Raw genomic sequence first — 21,439 nt, forward strand, 5'->3', positions numbered from 1 at the left:
TCCAGTTAGTCCCATGGACAAAGAATTTTCCTTTTTAGAAAATATCCATGAGTTGAAAGATTACAAATATAAAAATTTTATATCCCTAAATAAATATTCAAATCCCTGGAATAATAATCAAAGATCCATGTTGTGGGGGACAAAATGATTTCATTCACATAATACATTTTCTTTAATTACTTTAATACAAAAGACAGAAATGTTTCATGTTCACATAACATTAAAAAAATGTTTTAAAATCCTATAATAAGTATTAAATGAAAATTAATTTATTGAATGGCAGTAATCACTACAAAATTAATACTACTGAATTATTACTGAGACCTTTTGCATTAACAGTAATTGGATGTTATGTGGAGAAAATATCAAACAAGAAGATGGATGTTTTAAAACTACATTTTATCCAGTCTTTTATCTTTTTGCTAAATCTAATACATATTAGAAGATGTATTCAAGATGGTTATAAAGCTATTCAGCTAAAGTAATACTTCAAAGATCTTAAAAGAGCCCTCTACAAGTGATATGACATTGCTATCATTCCATCTGTTTACAAAATCAAAAATACAAGTAATAACCCAATGAGTCCTTCTAGGTAAAAGATTCAATTTAAAAAAGAGAACATTAACAGAGAATTAGTGATGGTGAGCAGAAGAAAATCAACATAATTAAGAAAGGTATATAATTATCCAACATGACTTCGTCTGGTTAAACCAACGCAACTTAATAAATAACTTGACTGCATTGTGAGTGAAAGGGGTAACAAGATCCAGAGTCCTGTTTTCAAATTCTCATATAATAATCCTACTTCAATCAACCTGTAAAGCAAAAGCACTGAATCCATATTAACATCATAACATACATCTTACAATGATACAAAGGTCAAACCGTTATTGGGAGATCTCTGTCTTTGTGACAGTATAGGAAAACTTCACAAGAGTGTGCACTTTTGAAAGTATGATCAGTGTATACGGTATAGACAAAACAGGCACCTCCATTACAATTTTTTTTAATAAATAAAAGCACATTAACATAAAAAGAAGTTAAGCAGCACCTGAAGCCTTTGACATGTGTAACTAAATGCTGGTACCCAAACGGTCTAACTGGTTAAGTTTTACTAAGAGGCGCAAAAAAGGAGCCAATTTTTGACTTAACATTTTAATTCTATGAGAGACAAGAGCTTGTCTGGGCTTACAGTCCTGTCATCTGACAGTGAGTAGCATACCAGTCTTTCACATGTCTTATACTTTGGAAAGCAGACCCGACTCTGGGGCACTCGCCTTAATTAGATTCTGAATTTCCTTGAATTTTGGATGGTCTTTATCAGCCACCAGCTGTAGCAGAACAGCCTCACTTGTAGTCACAATGATCCCGGTTCGAGCAAGACGCTTAAGGAAAAAAAAAGATAAACACAAATCAAGAAATAAGCATGAGAATGAACACTATATTAAAACAGCAAAAAGCACAGTGAGACATGCTAGTGTCCTCTATAAAAACCACGGTGCTCAGCCATACCATCAAATTCAGTGACAAGGAGACAGTTCAAACCAGCCATATCAGAAACCCATGAGGATGATTCTCAGTATTATTAATATTAGTCCCAATTATTAACATTATAAGAAAAAGAAAAAAGGTAGCCAATATAATGACTTAGATGTGCCGGAGACAGAAGGGATCAAGGCTGAGGACTGTAAAACAACGATTCTTAAATTCTTTTTCCCTCTCTCCAAATATCTGACATTAAACTGTATACCCTTTGTTAAATTGTATACCTACTTATATACCATAAGTAAAACATGGGTGGCAGAAAAGCCTCGTGTGAGGTTAAGAACACTCCCCTGAATGATAACAGAACCACCACCCTTGCCACTATCATAAGCTTTCCAGAATCACAAACAAGAGTATAAAATTTAAGGTTGCACAGAGTTTCACTGACAGGTCAAAGAACATCCTTGCTACATCGTCCCAGTGGAATCATAATAAAGCTAAGGACAGACATCTCCAGGAGGGGACAAGGAGAGAGTATGCAGGAGGGATGAAGAGGGAGAAGGGAAGGAAGGCAAAGCAGAGAAAGCACAGAAAAGAGTGGGAGCGGGGACAGGAAGAGAATTCCAGGGTAGAGACCCATTTCCTGGATATATTTCTCAGAAACGCTAGGGGAAAAAGGAGACCAGCTGTTTGTCATCCCATGAAACATCCAGTGTTAAGAGCTGTAGAAAATGAGGTGTTTAGACACAATTCCTAAGCAAGTTAGAAAAAAACATGTGAATCAGTGTCGTATCATAACGGGCATCACTCGAATAAATAGGACATCTCAATGGAGCCAAAGCAAAGCCTTCAGATGGCTACAGATCCATAGGCCCAACCTTCCCACTGACAGCCTCTTCCTTTTTATCCCCAAGGACCGAGAAGGGAGTATAAGCCATGGCCTACTTATCAGATAGCAAGTTCGGGCCTCAACCATCAGAAAAGAGGAGTGTAAGGAGCAGCTGATCGCAAGTCTTGAGAAATGAAAAAACAGCAGTCACAGAGGAAAGAGGAAGAAATAAGCAAGGCTGCCAGTGTCCTTTACGTTGGGACAAATAACCAGATGATGAGTTGTCTCTGAGTTTTTTAAAGACTTCTGGAGACTAATTTACTCCTCCTTGCTTTTCAGTAAACTCCTAACTGTCAAGTCAAAACCCTTAGAAATCTCAAAGGACTGTGTGGTTGCTTCAGACAGGAGGGTGGGCAATAAATATAAGACGAGCTGTGTCTCAGGGCCCCGAACGTCGAGTCACCTAAACCCAGCTCTCTCCCTGGCTGGCCTGCCTTCCTTACTGTTCCGTTGAATCAATGGCCTTTCAATGAGTCAGCCTGAATCTGAATCATACTTTCAATGTCTGTGGAACTGCTTTCTATATTCCAAAGCGCTAATGAAGGTCAATTTTCTCAGTAATCTTTCTAGTTCTTTCATGAGGCAGAAGATCAGAAAAGTGTTCCCAGGTCTGAGAAAGAAATGCAATGACCCAGCAAAGACACAGCTTCTCATAGTGCTCTGCTGACCAGAACCAGGTCCACTCTAAGCCAACAGCTCTCAGGAATGCTAAGAGGCCAAGGCCGGGGACAAGCTGGAATGCAAGAGGCACACACACAAAAACATTTTAGTAAACAGAAACCTACATACAATTACTTAACTTCAACAATAAAGTATGGCCAATACTGAGCATATTCAAAAGTAATCAAGCCACAGGACTTCCCTGGAGGTCCAGTGGTTAAGACTATGCTTCCACTGCAGGGGGCACAAGTTTCACTGCCTCGAGGTGTGGTCAAAAACACAAAACCAAAAAACAAACAACAAATAATTGTAATCAAGCCGAGAACCTGTGTTAGGGGAAGGCGTGGCTCATGCCTTTGCTAAGAAAGCTAAGGTCAGGCTAACACATCTTCCCATGGTACCTGCCCAGCACCAACTGGAAACGGTGCCCAAGCAGAAAGAGAACAGGGCACTCGATCCCGACACAGGCAGGTTGCCACTCACCACCTTGAGCTGTGAGGACACCTAAGACACTGGTCCCAAACTCACTTCATCTCCTGGCTTAAAAAGGTGAAGGTGAAGGTGAAGTCACTCAGTCCTGTCCGACTCTTTGCAGCCCTTTGGACTGTAGCCTACCAGGCTTCTCTGTCCATGGGATTCTCCAGGCAAGAATACTGGAGTGGGTTACCACTTCCTTCTCCAGAGGATCTTCCAGACCCAAGGATTGAACCTGAGTCTCCCGCATTGGAGGCAGACGCTTTAACCTCTGAGTCGCCAGGGAAGCATAAAGGGACAATTAAAACTCCAGCTGTTTAATGCAAATGGGTACTTGGCTTAATTGACTTCCAGAGTTCTTCCCTTAGACTTACAAAGTCAGTCCAACTAGGCCAAAGGAAAAGAAAGGTTACTCTGACCCACAAACCTAAAAATACACGACAGCCTCCTAGAGGGCAGAGGAGGGAAAAAAAAAAAAAAGACTAAACCCATTAAATTCCCAAGCAACACTTAACAACTTCCCAGAAGTACAAGGACATCAAGTTCAAGAGAGGGTTTTATTCTGTCTTCTCCCACATTTACCCTGCAACTATGAGTTGAAAGAAAAATGCCTGGCAGATGGTAGGTGCTCAAAGCACTGTGAGGAGCAGAACACACACCACAGATCCCGGCAGAGAAGTTTTAATAATGGTAACGATAAATCTTATTAATTTAACGATCTGAACAGGCAGGGTGGGGAGTCTCAGGAACGATCTCAAGTAGTTGTATTTCTCAAGGGAAAGAGAAGAAGGGGAGCTGACCAGATCGCTGTTTCACTTTCATAGTCACAGAAGAAAAGAGGAGACTGAACATTTCTCCCAAGGACTGAGGGACTAACTAAAACACCTCCATAGAAACTTCAGACCGAGAGGAAAAGTCTGAAATGTGGAACATCTTCCCCCATCACCTCTCGACCTGCTTCTCTCCCCTCCAACCTCAGCACTGTGACCCCAAGCAATGCTGGCTGTTCTGTGCAAGCTCAGTCACCGCAGTCATGTTGCGATCCTATGGACTGTAGCCCACCAGGCTTCTCTGTCCATGGGATTCTCCCGGCAAGAATACTGGAGTGGGTTGCCATGCCCTCCTCGAGGGGATCTTCCCGACCTAGGAATCGAACCTGTGCCTCCTGTGTCTTCTGCATTGCAGGCAGAAATCCACCCCAGCCCATATTTTTCCCTTCCCTCCTCAGAACTTCTCAAGACTAGTCCCTTTCGGGTCTTGGAAGCTGATATATGCTTATATATTTCTGATTGGAAGGAGCTCATGAAGAAAAGAATAAGAGCTACAATTCAAATAAAAGCAACAGCTAACACTTGAGTGCTTATTGTGTCAGACACTAAGGACTACCAATACAGTATTTCATTTAATCCTCACAAAAATCCTCCCACATAATGACTATTACTATTTCTATTTCACTGCTGACAAAAATATTAATCAGTTGATCTAAAAAAGGAATGGAAAATTTTACTCCAGCCAAGATGCTGATCATAACCTGGGAATAGCCCCTCAGAAAACTCTGAGAACAGTTCCGCCCATCAGATGTCAAAGCACAGTTATGTAAGTTTTTTGAGACAGAGGGCTGTACATGAAATGATAAATTATTGACAGTTTATAGAATCCAGATCCAAGCACCACTGTGGTGGGTCACATGACCCTTGAGACAATCAAGAAGGAGTATTATCTTTCAAGGAGCTGTCTACTCTTTACAGTTGAACAGGTTATTTCTTTTGATGGGGAGATGTGCTTGATGCATAATATGCATACACAGTAGGGGGGAAAGAGGAAACCAAAGGGCAAAGAACAGTTTTTCAAGTTTACATTTTTCTATTTTGCCATAAAAATATGAATTTTATTTCATATCACTAATGAGAAATCTAAGGCAAAGATATTAGGTGATTTGTCCAAGGACACAAATTTACAAAAGTCCAGAACCTGCATTCAAAGCTGTATTATCCCTCTACTGGTTGGGCTTCTGATCAGTAAGATTACAGGCTACCTCTGAAAGAATGAGGCTCATGTATTAAAAAGCCAACTGTTTTATTCTGAGCCTTGGTAAAAGACAGAACTGCCAGCAATAACAACTTTCTGTGATAAATGGCATAATAAAGACATGTCTGAAAAATGTAAATGAACACAGGACAAAAGTTCTTGAAATCTCTTTACAAGAAAGGAAAATTTCTGGTTTTATACGTTCTTAAGTTCTTTGCTTCCTTAGGAACACTTCAAGTTCTGGACCTCAGCATTACCATAAAGGTTATTCACGGATGGATCAGATTACTAAGAAAATCTGAAAGTGTTAGTTGATTAACTCTGACTGTAGGGAGAGCTTAAAGTTCTCTGCTGAGAGGGGAAGAAGCAATACTTAATATCAAACTAACCAGAGAACCTGATAGTCCAAATGGACTTGAAAATCGTTGAATAAAATTAATAAAACCTCCCTGTTCAGGAATAAAAGAAGGGATGGCCAACCAGGGCCTTGAAAGCACTGCTGCTGCCAGCTACCCTGCAGGCTTCCACATCAGCCCTCCCCACTGACTTGACCCTTCGTCTTTCTTTCTTATTCTTATTTGCCGAACTCACCACCCTAGGGAACATTTTAGACTATGAGAGATGACTGAGCAATCTACAGAGAAAGTGGCTCATAGGTCAGCTTATGCATGAAACACTGGAGAGTCTCAAGAAAAAGAAAAAAAAAATCTACATTTCCCATTCTCAATAAAAGTAATTAGTTAAAAACTCAGCAATTCAAATCCAGATTGACATTACTTTAAAATTATGATAGAATTAGAATTAAACAAAACAGACAGAGATCCACAATGTGAAGATTTCAAAGGATTAATTGTGGGAGTTTGCTTTTCAATAGTCTCGGAATAGGAATTGCTTACGTAAGGTTACTGTTATGCAATGCTGATGAAAATCACTGACACGCCACGCAGAGCCATTAAACACTGTGTATGCGTGGCGCCCACAGTCAGCGACACGCCTATTTCCAGAAATTCAAGTCTGACGAAATCTACACAAGGCTGAACCAGGCTGAGGCCCACTAGGCACGAGGTTTTGGATAGACCTTGATCAAGTTAAGCCTAGATGAGATGCTTTTACTTTGCAAATCTTGAAATAGTTCAGAGTAAGCTTACTAGAATACCTCTTAGTTCCTGTGCAAAACTATAGTAAAGTTAGGACAGAAGATGTAAAGGAGTGTTTAGCATCCCTAGAAATAAAGACAGAGCAGATGTAGAACAGGATATGATGGTGAGATCTTAGAGGCTGGTTGTGCATAGTAGAGACCTTGGAAATCGGCGAGTCTGATTATTGTCAGACCAAGCTCAAATTTAAGAGGTAAATTTTCATTGCTGTTACATATTTAATATTCTCCAGATTTGTCTGGAAGCCTTGGTAAATAAGTTATTTTAAAACAGGACAATTACCTCAAGGGCAAACATCCTGTCCATCATGCTTCTCGATGATGTGGCATCCGCGACAATATGAACCTCGATACCTCGGCCAACGAGCTCCAGAGCTGTCTGCTGGATGCACACATGAGTCTAGATGGAAAGTAAAAACCCACATGTAAGACTGTGGTACACGACAAGCATTTTACAAATGTGCAGCAATGCAGTAGAGCTGAAAGAGCACCACAGGTCGAACGACCTTGTCCTACATCGAGTTGTGCCTTCAGCCCACCAGTGATCTAGAGCATAAACAGCATCTCTGGCTTTGGTCTCCTCTTTGTAAAGTCAGGGACTGAATTACATCAACGGTCTTTGTCCTGGGGACCTTGAACATATTCTTACAGCTCTGTGAGCATTTTTTTTTCCCTGATATTTTCATCTGTATCTCACCTGGATGACCTTCATTCAGCTGACTACTACTGCTTGGTTTTGATGCCACTCGCAGTCGGGTTTATTTCTGTTTTCACACCAAATGCCTGACACAAAGAATGCATCTGCAGTACTGTCGACTGAGATAATGGTGGGAAAACTGAGTTGTTACAAGACACCCAGTAGTAACGGTAGGCCAAATTAAAAATAACGTGTAGCTTAGGCAAAAAATACCCAGTATACATCACCAGCAAATGCATTATACAGATTTCAGCTTTCCAAGTACAAACTTGTATCATTCATTGGCAGGGAATAAAGAGTAAAAACAGGCTCCAACAATAAGTGGATTATATAAGCAATGAAAGCAGATTTTAATAATGTGACAAAGCTGACTTTATCTTCACATGACAAGAGAGCCATGGAAAATTATAGACTAACAATCATTAAAGTTAGCACTGGAGGACTGCTCAAAGATTATTTTGATTACACGTAAGAGCTAATAATGATGAACAAATAAGAAAAAGTATAAAAGTCAGCAACAAGATTTGGCATGACATATTTATACAAATAGGCTTCTTTTATTTTGTCAGTTTTGAAGTCAAAATACAGAAATATTTAATATACATATAAAACTGAGGATACATCTTTCTACTATTAAAACCTACTACTATGAAACCTACTATCAAAACATCATGGGTGTCTTGAATTATTTGGATTTCATTGTTTTTATGGTTTTCATAATTTTATAATTTCAGTTCAAGAGATTCTTACAAGCTATGAATAAATACTTATATTCTGCTTCTACATGTCAAAAAAGCCCCCAAAATCATTTTAATCAGTATTAAGAATCCATGAATATATTTTCTCCTTAAAAAAAAAATGTACATGATTCAAATGTGAAGGACAATGAGGTACATGACTTCTAAGGTTTTCTAGAACAAAAACATGACCAAGATGAACTCCTATAACTCCTACATAAGTAAACATATTATCTTTGATGAAAGTGTGTTCTGAGTAGTGGTTCAAAGTAAAGGCCCAAGGGTCAATCAACCTACATTTAAATGCAACTCGATCCTTTAGCTAACTGTATGACCTTGAGCAAGACACACAACATCTGTGTTTAAGTTTCCCCATCTCTATAACATGAGGAGACCAAAGGTACTTAGATCAGAGGATTGTGCTGAGAGTTTAACAAATTAAAGGATACAACAGTGTTTGGACCAGTGCCCTGACAACAGTCAACATTTAATAAATGGGGGGGTTATTTTCTATCAGTTGTTGCTGTTTAGTCACTAAGTCATATCTGGCTCTTTTTGGACCCCATGGACTGTAGCCCACAAGGCTCCTCTGTCCATGGGATTCTCCAGGCAAGTATACTGGAGTGAGTTGCCATTTCCTTCTCCAGGGGATTCCCGACCTAGGGATCAAACCCATGTCTCCTGCATTGGCAGGTGGGTTCTTTACCACTAAGCCAACAGGGAAGCTCTTTTTACCGATATAGTATTCTGTATACATGGAGAAGAAAATGGCAACCCACTCCAGTATTTTTGCCTGGAGAATCCCATGGACAAAGGAGCCTGGTGGGCTACAGTCCATGGGGTTGCAGAGTCAGACAGGACTGAGCGACTAACACACACACACACACACACACACACACACACATTCTATATACAAAATTACATTCTGGAAATAACAAGTTTTCTACAAATGATATTGTGTCCAAAACAGAACAAGTGGTACTTACTTCTACTCCAAACAACACAACACTCCTGACTCCAGGAATCTCTGCTAATGCTGCTTCCACTTCTGGTAATACCATTGAAAATTTGGTCTTTGGAAGTACCAGCTTTACACCTGTTAAATCAATTTCTTGAACAGTGCTTCCAAGACCTTTAGGGTATTGTTCTGTTACAATAACTGGAATTCCTAAAATCCGGGCCCCTTGTAACTGGGGGGAAAATAAAAAGCACAAAGATAAGTACCAATATACATACATTTGTGTATGAATGTATATCACGCTTCAGCAAATTGGAAAAAATAAACAAGTAAGCATACCAATCTCTGTCCCACACTAATAATATCTCCAAAATACTTGATGGCTGGTCTGAACCTTTCTTGCATATCGCAGCAGAAAAACACAGTGCTTGAAGGCGTAAGATTTCCCAGGGTAGTGAGCTGAGAAAAAAAGAAAGAATGATTTAGCATTTGTTATACAGTGACATTTATTTTCAGCTGGAGGTCAGTAAAGAGAGAAAAACATTCTTACTGTTTGACCCATTAAGTCAATTTTAACAACTATTGTTTAGAAGAAATGAATAATAGGAAAAAAAATTATCCCCAAAGATGTCCACTGAATTGCTTTTAATAGTGAAAATTTGAAATAAACCAAGAATTGACAATACAAAAAATGATTTCACAAAACATGTTTAGCCTATTAAAATAGTATATGCATATGTTTTCAAAAAATGCACACCTCTAAGAAGAAATGCTTATAATCTAATGTTAATTTTAAAAAAAGCACAGTTCAATAGTATTTCAAAACTCTAAACATATGAATAAAAAGTAGAAGTAAATATATGAAAATATTGACAAGTGGTTACATAGTTAGGGCTGCTGATAATATTTTTTCTTAGTACCTTTCTTCTGTTTTTCAAATGCTGTTTTAAAACATTTGCTAAATGTTATTTAAAAGTATGTATTACTTTTATAATAAAAAATAGTAAAATAAATTTGATGACAAGATTGCTTACAAGTACAAAGAATAAAATTTAAAATAATCTGTAGCAGAGACTGTGGAACAAAACATGAAAAAACAAACAAACAAACAAATCTAGAATTACTGCTATTATCAAGACAGAAATATTAAGTCAGTATTCTCAAGAATACCTTAAGAATTCCAAAAAAAAAAGCAATGAAATGATGCCAACCACATCCCCACTGTCAAATGGAGAGACATAAACCTGACATCTGAATTCTTACACGTATTTATCACAATCAAGAAAATCAATGAACCAAAGTGAAAACTGGGTATTAGGTTACCAAGCTTTACATTAATTGCCGTAGTTGGTCTACTACAATAACTTGGGCCCAACATGGATCTCCGAAAAAGTGAAAAATCACTGTTAAATACAAGAATTTAATCTAACTGAGTTCTAACTAATACAATTATGTAAAGTTTAAAAATAAAATAAAATTAGAAAAAAAATAAATAAATAAAAAATAAAAAACCCACTGTGGTTTTCTTTTCACCTTCTCAAATTAGAGAAGCTCTGGAAAAGACGCAGTTTGATCCTGAATGAGGCCATGCCACTGCTCTTGGTACCCTTTAAGGCTCCCCTCTAATGAACCTAAACCACCAACAGATAATAATTATTTCTAATTTTCTAGAGAAACCTGAGTCCTGATTACAAAGGTGGTGGCTTCACCAGCAGCCTGACCCTAGACTCTGCCTTAGTACCTCGGCACATGTATCACACTTAAGAAACAATTACTCCAAGAATTAAATGAATCATTAAGAGGAATCTTTGATCCTTAGCAGTATGACTGCTCTAGTCAGTACATACTTTATTTATCTGCATCCTGGCCTGAAGGACTCTGGCACCTTAATCTCCCTCTGGTATTAACTCTACAGATGTGTACTGATTAACCACGTGCAGTCCAACAGCTTGTCCATGTGAGAATGGGAGTACCATCTGTAATTCTAAAACTACCTAGACGGTTTTCCTCCTCTGTCAATAAGGAATGTTTAAAATAAATATTCAAGCATTTTGAATTATATACGCTCATCTTTGGCTGCTTCTTTACTTAAATTTTTAATGCAAGTACCATGCTTCCTTTCAGTCATTATCAAAAGCAATGAATCTGATGACTATATAAGTACTTAAGGTACTAGGTTGAAAACCAACCACAATTTATGATCATGTATCTTAAATTCTCAGGAAATATTAAATCTTGGCTCAAAATCCATATATATATATATATTATTTTGAACCAGGGGTCCCCAGTGAAAAATGATGTGTTGAAGGAACACGATGAAAAGTGGTTTAGCTGCAATTGCCCTGTTTAAAACAATTGTGATGCAACTCAGGAATCCTGCCATTCTACAACATATGAAGACCAGCAAGCAGGCAAAATAAAACTCTACGAAGTTGCCAGGGTATGCTGGATAGCCACACACTAACACACCGACAGCCTATGCTTACTTGGATCTCCAGCTCTCAGATCTTATCTCAGACTGTAAGGACTAACTCTGTATATATTCCTAGCAAGTTTGGTTGCCTGGATTATAAATTAACATAAGGTAAGAAACAGCAAATGTGAAAGTTTGCTGAAGATAGGCAAATGGATAGCAGCAAGGAATAACAGCCGAGGAAGAAGAGATTCAAAATACAGTAAATGCAGATCGAAACTCAACCAGTTCTCAGTCTAGACTCCAATGAAGGAGTAACAAGCTGTATGTTAAGTTATAAATTGGGACAAAATCATTGTCTTAGACTCATTAAGAAAATCAGTTACATAATATTTCAGGACTACCATATAAAATGGTCAAACTATTGAATATTGGGATGTTAAAGGAATAAAACCATACCTACTGAGAAATCCTAGATTATTCAGAGTTGTGGTCTCCCAGGGTTCCTGTTACCTAGTGCTTCCCAACACCTCATTACAGCTGTGAGGTATCTGTTCTGGGCAGGGGACCTCATCAGACATATGTCATATTAGAGAAGGTCAGCAAACGCAGCCCTGAAATCCTTTCCAGCAGAGGAATCCATCATCTCTAAACTTTCAGTTAAAGAAAGAAGCCACAGAGACAGGAGGTGAGAGCAGAGATGACTGGTTATAAATTCGTGAAACAAAAATGCCTAGATATTCTCCTCTCCAGGAGTGGACACCCCTTGAATGTGGCCTGCACTGAGCAATTTGCTTCCTCACAACAGACAATCGAGTGAGAGGGTAATTATGAATACGGCCTCAGCCAGGCCATCAAGACTGAGGCAATCAGTGAAGTCAGGGTGATGGTATTCAGCCTGGATATGTGATGAGAATGACCTTCATGATCTTCCTCTCACAATCCCACAGCCCTGGTTTAAGCACTGAGAAAACAGCAGATAAACCCAAACTGAGATCATTCTACCAAAATATCTAATCAGTACTCCTCAGAATTCTCAAGCTCATTAAAAACAATGAAGCTTTGAGGAACTGTCATAACCCAGAGGAGCCTAAGGAGATGTGGCAACTAAATATAACTAGTATCCTGGATTGGATCCTGGAGCAGAAAGAGGACATTAGGGAAAAAGCTTGTGAAATCTGACTAAAGTGTGGCACTCAGCTCATAGTAATGTACTAACAACATTGGTTCTTTAGTTGTGACAAATATGCCACAGTAATGGAAGATGTTGGCAAGAGGGAAAACTATGTCACATATACAGGAACTCTCTGTGTTATCTTTGCAACTCTCCTTGTAAATCAACACTATTCTAAAATTTAACATTTAGGTAAAAAAATTAAATGGTCTCCCTATGTCATAACAGTAGTGGGAAAAGCCACTACTTTATGAATAATCTCTATACCATACAAGGGAGAAAAAGGAGGAGCTGAGGCTACAAAAAAAAAAAAAAAAAACTACTGAAAATCTCTAACTATATCCAATCAACCCCTTATCCACCCCAACTCCACATGAATTTCAGTAACTGTTAAATTACACACTGACTCTATAATCCAGGGACTTCATAATTTGACTCAGAAACTCTTCGTACACCAAAACCTTGCAGATAACTAAAAGTGCTGCTCATCATCAGACGTGTTGCAAATCCAAGAACGCAAATTAAAAGTGGACTTGACCAAATGCTGTCATAGGTAAACGTGTAGCAATTAGAGATCAACACATATTCAAGAAGTCTGAAGAAATCACATATAAAAATGTTTATATACACACACCTTCACATATTTATATATCTATATACATCACCATACACATATACATAAAAAATATGTATTTTAATGTATTGAATACATATTTCAACACAAAAAGTTGATCACAATCAACAGCTTCCTCAAGCAATAGTTTAAGACAAATTTCAAGTATAAAATTTTTGCCCACTTTCTTAACTGTCATAGCTAGAATCTGACCTTAGATTTCATAGTCAAAAGACTCTTCATACCCAAATTCCATGACTACCATGATCATAACAGTATTCACCCTGCTTCACATCCACATGTGATCTGAGCATTTTCTAACGACAGCTGCTACATCTGCAAGGAATCTGCTCCTCCCTTGCTTGGTCCCCCTGGTTTCTTGGGACAGGCACAAACACGATGGCTGGTCTTGTTCAGTGATACGTGGTGAGCCACTTCTGATCTCTCCATAAACGTAGCACATGGTGAGAGTTGTGTGTTGAACTGTGTGCTCCGAAACTCAGATGCTGAATTCCTAACCTCCAGTACTGCACCCCAGTATTGCCTTATTTGGAAACTGAAAACACAGTCAGTTAAGACGAGGTCATGCTGGAGCAGCATGTGCGTGCGTGCTCAGTTGTGTCCCAACTCTTTGTGACCCCATGGACGGCAGCCCATCAGGCTCCTCTGTCCACGGAATTTCCCAGCCAAGAATCCTGGAGTGGGTTGCCATTTCCTCCTCTAGGGGACCTTCCCAACTCAGGTGGATGCCTCATCCAACATGAGAGGCATCCTCATTAAAAAGGGAAATCTGAGCACAGAGAAGGCCATGTGAACATGAAGGCAGAGATCAGTGTGGTATGTCTACAAGTCAAGCCATGCCAAAGACGGCCAACCTACCACCAAAAGCCAGGGGAAGCATGAAACGTCTTCTCCTTCACAGTCCTCACAAGACCCAAATCTGACCTAAAGCCTTTAGAACTGTGAGAACATACATTTTGGTCATATAAGCTACTCAGTCTGTGGTACTGTGTTACAGCAGCACCCGAGCAAGTGACTACAGTGAGTAAACTGTGTATCTTTAGAAATGACTGAAGTTTGAACTTGTGAATGCAGTGTTTTGAAAATTTTAGTAGTCTATTACAGCAACAATATAGGCATGATGTGCTTGGGAGAGGGGTCCAGAAGGGAATATGAGGTATCATTATTTCACTGAGAAGTGTTTCCAAGGAAACCTGACTGCCACAGGTACAGGAAGGCTTTGTTTCAATACTGACTCAAAACAGAGGCCTGTGACACAACTCTCCCAGGCAATACAGGTCAGCCCATGGGCATCAGAATCTGAGTTCAAATGGCAACTTCACTCATTTCAATTGCAAATCATTAACATTTCTAAACAGCAGCTTCTTAATCTGGCTTCACTGGTGGCTCTGAAAGTAACTACCTGCAATGTGGGAGACCCAAGTTCAATCCCTGGGTCAGGAAGATCCCCTGGAGAAGGGCATGGCACCCCACTCCAGTATTCTTGCCTGGAGAATCCCATGGACAGAGGAGCCTGGTGGGCTACAGTCCATGGGGTCACAAAGAGTCAGACACAACTAAACACCTTCACTTCAATCTGTAACAAAGTACTAAAAATAGTTGCTACCTCATAGGGCTATATAGAAGGCAATGGTACCCCACTCCAGTGTTCTTGCCTGGAGAATCCCAGGGACGGAGGAGCCTGGTGCACTGCAGTCCATGGGGTCGCACGGTCGGACGTGACTGAAGCAACTTAGCAGCAGCATAGGGCTATTTCAAAGACTAAATCAGCTTCATGTAAATTTATCAATAAAAGTATTAGGTTACTGTGCATCCCTCTTATAGGAAACATACTCTGTGCTTTCAAGTTTAGCACATGTTAAAAACAGTTCTTCAATAATGAGGTTGAAATACCACTTACTACTAATATGATCCTTTAAGAAACCAAGAAATATATGTAGAGAAACACTGATAACATCTAACTTGTTAGCACAGTCTAGAGAGTTAAGAAATGGTTCATAAAGTAGATTTCCAAATGTTACCAAAAGACTTACAATTATTGGTACATGATCTGTTTTTGGAAAAATAAGTTTGGGGCTTTTTAATTTAGACTGCAAGAGAATATTTATTTCACTCTTATTTTGCAACCTACTCACCTTTGTGAACACTAATGTGACTGGCATTAAGATTACAACTCAAGCTTATCAGTTAAAGTTTTAGCTTTCCAACTGCCTGCGGGAGGCCAGCCAACTCCACCCATTTCAGTGCTGAGGACAGAGGGGTTCTTTACATCATACCTGATGTTGGGGTGACGGTGAAGCTGACCAGATCCCAGGAACACAGTGACATCTGAATCTACACTGAATTCCCCCTGGCAAATTAAACGTAGAAAAAAAATCCCGAACACAGATCATAGCTTCCACTGGCACACAGTTTATTTATAGGTAGCCTCTCATGTATCCAAAAAGAGCAAAATGTGTACAACGCTTTGGGCAGTAATTTGAAATATTAAATTTTTTACAAGGTGAGTGGGTGGGTGAGAGACAATCCCTTAGGATTCAGCTGTTATCTCCAGAGCCCCTGACACTGTCAGCCTCCTGAGAAAAGCCCTGCCTACTTCTCTAACTCAAGAGTTCTGAGCATTAGCTTATCTACCTGCTCTTCCTACACACTCCACGGTAAAGGTTCTGAAATCAAAAATCACCGCCTTCCAACTAGCAAGCCCAAGGGAGACCCGAGTCCTTTCCCTTTTCTTTTCAAACCATGCCTTCTCTTCCTTCCCACCCTGAACTCCGGGGTACCTTCTAGCTATAAAATGGCCACACCTCTGTTTAAAATAATCTTCATACTAATACACTTCCAAGAAGGTAAAACCTGGAGCAGAATCCCTTCCCAATTAAACACCTCAGAGAAGGTCAAAATAACCTTCCCAGGAAAGCCCTTATCTTCTGCCCACACAAAGCTGTCAGAGCCGTCCCTTCTACGTACTCAAGTAAAATCCTCTAACTGGTGTCACCCTTAACCATGTCCATTTCTTCCTCTCTTCTACTTGGGTTCTGCCTTCCCTGGTGACAAGCTGGAAAAATACACTGGTAGTGGTATGATATCAAATTTACATGAGTTTCCAGGGTTGAACTCTCCATTAGTTAAAACTTGGGAAATACCTTGTGAAAAATTAACACTTGTAAGTTATAAAAATGACCTACATTCCCACTGTATAAGCCTCTCATTTATATTTCTTCCCCTTTGTCTCAAAATGCCTCAGACTTCAAGCATTTTGAGAAAGCTGAAGACACATAAAAAGTGCTTGAAACATGAGCTGTCTTTAGCTACCTGAGCTGTCAGCAGATACTCGGTCACTGTTACAGAATATTTCAGAAAGGAAGACACTACAAAGTTATCAGAGCCTAATACTGGCAATGGGGGTCTTAAAGATGAATCTCCATAGAACCGCAAACCAACCACCAGTGCAGGCAGTGTGTTTTGCAGGGTCATTAGCAACAGTCAGTAAAGCCTAAAAGCAAACTTAGACCCCTGTGGAAATTGAGAATACATTCTAGAATATACAGGATGTTAGCCAGAGCTGCAGAGGCTATAAGGCCTTCTCCGAAATCACAAATGGCATTATTTAAGCCATGGATGACATGTGGCCAAACACGCTCTTCCTCCCTGCCTCTGGTAGAAGGAGCCTGTTGTCCCTGAGCATGGTCTCCCTGACAGCCACCTTGAGTCTTTCTGACTGACAGGCATCTGTTCCACAAAAGGAATAAATAGCATCAAAACAACTGATATTACAAGCCCAAGTTTGTGACTTGTTTCCCATTCTGCTTGATATAATCACTAAGCATGAAAAGAGAACATGAATGCTGTGGCCAGCTGAAGGACCTTCACATGCTTTATTTACCATGGGACCTTGGGCCATTTCCTACATGTTTTGCTCTTTGGCAAAATGAAGCAGTAAGATTTTAGGTAAGGAGAATGAATTCGGTCTTACCCCTGTTTACATTCATTGTGCCAGGCACTTACAGCTGCCACTCAAATGCAGAATGAACTCTTAAATTCTTGTCCAGCCATGAAATGTCCATGTCTTCAGGATTATACAGTTGTGCTCCAAAAAACATAGTAAAATGGTCATGAAAAGAAGTATCTTCCCTTTTCCCTCTGGGAGTATCCATACATATATACATACATGTGTGTGAGCATGTATACACACACACATATATCTCTCTCTTCATATGGAAGGTATAAACAGGTATCAGAATAAGCATATGGATATACATGGTATGAGTGTGCAACCCTCTACATCCCATTATCTATTTTTAAGCTTGGGGAGGCACCTGGCTGAAGAGGTCAAGCTACTGTGACTACTAAACTGAAATAATATAAAAATATTTTAAATACTTTAAAATATCTAAAGTATCATGTAACAGATGCTTAGGTATTCTTGGCCTATTTGGTGAAAAATAATTACATTTTCAAAAGGATGGGGCAGAGTAGTGCTACTATAATTATTATTTTAAACATCACCACAAAAACTTAAACTATTATTTTACTTCCAATACCAAGCAAAATATTTCAAAAGCCACATGTGTCCTGAATTACATAATGCCTTTTGAGAATGTACAAGACATCTCAGGTAGATACATACATATTATTAATTTCTTTAGTTAAAAAGAGTTGTCAGACCCAGACTTTGAATTTTTCAAAATTAAAAAAAAATCCTATTATTGGGGGAGGGGGAGGCCTTAAAAACTTGGGGAGGGCACCAGTCTAGCATAACATCTCTTAGGTAACAGCCCACCTTCCCTCCCAACCACTACAGGAAACATCACAAAGAAGTCGGCCTCCTCAGTAAAGCTCCAGATCTCTTCAGCTAGTATTTGGATTCTCGCCTTTATTAATGGGTTTGTCAAAGGTGCATCCAACTTCTTCGGTATTTTTGGCAGCATTAATCTAAATAGACTGACAAGGAAGACTGCAGAAGGTGTCAGCCATGAAAACTCCTGAAGACAAAAGAAATGGGAAGTAGCAAACCCCTATCAACCACAACTCCCAAGAGCAGGGCAAATTCTAGGGTATCAGACACCAAGTACCTGCCTCTATTTTGGCTCATCAAGGGCTGACCGTGTAATCTCACAGCCTTTGTCCTCTGATTAAAGTACCTGCTTTGGAAGTTTCTGGACTGGGTGCTAGAGTGATAGCAAACAAGATCAATTTCTCAGACAACTACAACTGAAAAAAAAACTACAGGGCAGTCCTCAGAAAATGACACCTGAATATCAAAGTGACTTCTAAACCTGAATCCCACATTTCAGTTCGGTTTTCCAAAGAAATGGCTTACCTGTCTCTCAACCAAAAAACTGTTGATGATGTAGTACCTAAAATACACCTTTTAGTAAATCCTAGAGTGAATCCTCTGAGCAGAGCACAAAAAGAACCCAGGAGACAGATCTGTGCAGCATAAGAACACGGCTTTTTAAAAATATTAAAAAGCTATAAAATAATCCTCAGGTATAACAACTTTTCCAGCCAGCACTACCAGGAAAGAATGGTCTGGCTAAAGTTGTGTATTTAAGAAGGTACTGCAGCCTGATTCGAATGACTTTTTCAAGGCAGTCAAATGTATACGTGTAATCAACAGATTCAGTTGACAGTTACTAGGAAGAGGCTAAACACGGTTATTTCACTTAGGGAAGGCTGAAGATCAAAGGAGCTGAAAGCTGGAAAAGAGGAGGGATGAAAGGAGAGGACTCCAGAAGTTTGTGTTTCCGCAAGTGGTAAACACAACTCCGGGAACAAACCCCAAGGCCAACACTCCGCACAACCTCTTTTCCCCGGTTCTGCATCACCCCAAAGAAAAACACAGCTACTCTGCACAGCCCTTGGGTTACGCAGGCGGCTGGGACTTGCTCCCGGCACACAAAGCGGATGCGGGAGGCTGAGGACCACACACGTGGGGGCGTTCGCGCGCGCCGCCTCCAGCTGGGAGGCCCACGCCCCATCCTTGGCGGAGGACAGCCGGTGACCGTCACCTTCGGACAGGCGCCGGGGCTGGGCCATTCACGAGGCTTGCGACACCGGCGCGGCCCTTCCCAGTCGGCGAGGCGCGCGGGGCCGGCCGCCGCGGGGCACCTGAGGAGTGCGGCGGGGACGGGGACGCACGGGGACCCGGAGCGGCGGGGCGCGCGGCCCTCCCGCGGGACCCACCTGGATCTGCAGCGGCACGAGGCGCACCTTGCAGCGCTCGCTCACCGCGAAGCCCTTGGGCAGGTCCACGTACTGGCCCCACTCCTCGGCGAAGAGCTGCACCACGAATTTGCGGTGCATGTCGATCTGGTCCCCGTACAGGCTGAGGAACTTCTGGATGAGGAGCTCGTAGCCCGCGCCGTGCGGCACGGCTGCGGGCCGCGCAAAGACCGAGAAGCAGAAAAGCACGGGGACCGTGCCCGACGGCGCCCCCGCGCCCGCGCCGCCGCCGCCGGGGAGCGCCGGGACCGCCGGCTCCGCCGCCGCCATGTTCCCCGAGCGTCTGCGAGCTCCGAGGCCGCGAGGCGCAGACACTGCCGGCCGCCGCGGCCCCGCCTCCCCGCGCCGCCCGCCGCCCGCTCGGGAAGGCGAGGGGGCGGGTCCTGGCGGCCGTGGCTCCCGCGCCCTCCTCCTCGCGCGGGCGGAGGGCGGACCCCGCGGAGGGCCGGGCTGTAGGACCTGGGCGCCTGGCCAAGCGCCTGCGCCCGCCGCCGGGACCGCCCCCTCCAACCTCCGGCGGGCCGGGGACCCCGCACACCCTCGACCTTCCTGGGCTGCCCGGGGCTCCAATCCTCAGAGGAGATTGGTGCCCCCGCCTTCCAGCCCGCTCCGCCCACCGTCCAGCGGCGTTTGGGGCTATGCTTAGGCATTCGAGGCTGTCCGGCGAGATCTGCTGGGGTGCGTTACCTGTCGGCCTTGTCGAAAGGCAGGCAGTCCTTGAAGACGGGGTAGTAATATTAAAACTGGTAGGGTAGCTGATAAATGCCCTAAGAAGAGCGGTGGAAGTCAACGCTTCCTTAGGAGTGCCATCCAAGACGTAGAATTTCATGTTTTTTTTAACCCCATGAAACACAGTCTCTCCAGTCGTGGATTTGAGATCTTACCCTCTCTATATCTCAGTTCAGTTTCTGGGGTTTAAAGGGGTTTAAGAGTGAAAATCAGAATTTTTTTTTTTTTATTCAAGCTGAGGATTTTGTTTTTAAGCAAGTAAAAACAATCACCTTCAAATAACTTTTTTACTTGTGAACACTTTAAGGCGCTATAATTAGCTGGAATTAGGAGAAGGCAATGGCACCCCACTCCAGTACTCTTGCCTGGAAAATCCCATGGACGGAAGAGCCTGGTAGGCTGCAGTCCATGGGGTCGCGAAGAGTCGGACACGACTGAGCGACTTCACTTTCACTTTTCACTTTCATGCATTGGAGAAAGAAATGGCAACCCACTCCAGTGTTCTTGCCTGGAGAATCCCAGGGACGGGGGAGCCTGGTGAGCTGCCGTCTCAGGGATCTCACAGAGTCGGACACGACTGAAGCGACTTAGCAGCAGCAGCAGGAAAGTATACGCTACGAACCAAGTTTCCTTAAAGGTCAGGTCCTCGGAAGAGAGGCTTATTAATCTAAATAAAATAAAATTTTAGATGTCAGGGGTTTCCTCCTCTTAGAAGGAAATAAGCAAGGTGCAGGGTTTCTTAGTTGGCACTGTTGACATTTGGAATGGAGTCTACCTTTCCATGGGGGCTATCTTGTGTATGTGTATGATTTTAGCAGCATCTCTGACCTCTACCCACTAGATGCCAGTATCACCCTGCACTTCCCTCTCACACTTAATTTGATCTTGACAATCAAAAAAAAAAAAAATGTTTCCAGACACTGTTCAATATACCCCAGGAGACAATTTGCCCCTAGTTCAAATTTGCCCCTAGTTCAGAGGCACTGCTTCAAAGTAATGCCAATACCATCCTTTGGCCTTTACTGCTCACTTGTATACAGGCTACTGAAAATAGTCTGTTTTCTGGTACCTCATCAAACTTTGAGATTCCATTTAAAACTGTTGTCTGAATCCGTCAGACCCCAAATGATTTCTTTGCAGCTATCACTTCACTGCAAGGTCTTCTGTGTGCCGATGTGCA

The 21,439-nt window shown here is 41.5% G+C and overlaps 1 protein-coding gene across 2 annotated transcripts; it reads right to left on the reverse strand.

Annotated features, from left to right (window-relative positions):
- Positions 1 to 244: 244 nt before the first annotated feature.
- Positions 245 to 20,374, reverse strand: ISOC1 (isochorismatase domain containing 1). 2 transcript variants are annotated; one of them, XM_061422894.1, is made up of 5 exons: positions 19,492 to 19,859; positions 9,424 to 9,543; positions 9,113 to 9,316; positions 6,976 to 7,092; positions 245 to 1,385 (listed from the first exon to the last, which is right to left on the reverse strand). In XM_061422894.1, exons 1-5 carry the CDS (start codon positions 19,798 to 19,800, stop codon positions 1,239 to 1,241), a joined length of 897 nt encoding a protein of 298 aa, XP_061278878.1. In that variant the 5' UTR covers positions 19,801 to 19,859; the 3' UTR covers positions 245 to 1,238. The 2 variants fall into 2 exon arrangements, with proteins under 2 accessions (XP_061278878.1, XP_061278877.1); XM_061422893.1 differs by lacking the exons at positions 245 to 1,385; positions 6,976 to 7,092 and having other exon boundaries at positions 9,227 to 9,316; positions 19,492 to 20,374.
- Between the last annotated feature and the right edge of the window lie 1,065 nt (positions 20,375 to 21,439).

Source organism: Bos javanicus, chromosome 7 (assembly GCF_032452875.1).
Source record: "Bos javanicus breed banteng chromosome 7, ARS-OSU_banteng_1.0, whole genome shotgun sequence".
Lineage (NCBI taxonomy): Eukaryota > Metazoa > Chordata > Mammalia > Artiodactyla > Bovidae > Bos > Bos javanicus.

Coding starts and splice junctions, on each gene's coding strand:
- ISOC1 (XM_061422893.1), bottom strand. CDS start 20,359: ATGAAATTCTACGTCTTGGATGGCACTCCTAAGGAAGCGTTGACTTCC. Junction 9,544..19,491: donor TCGTGCCGCTGCAGATCCAG/GTGGGTCCCGCG, acceptor TTTTTTTCTCAG/CTCACTACCCTGGGAAATCT.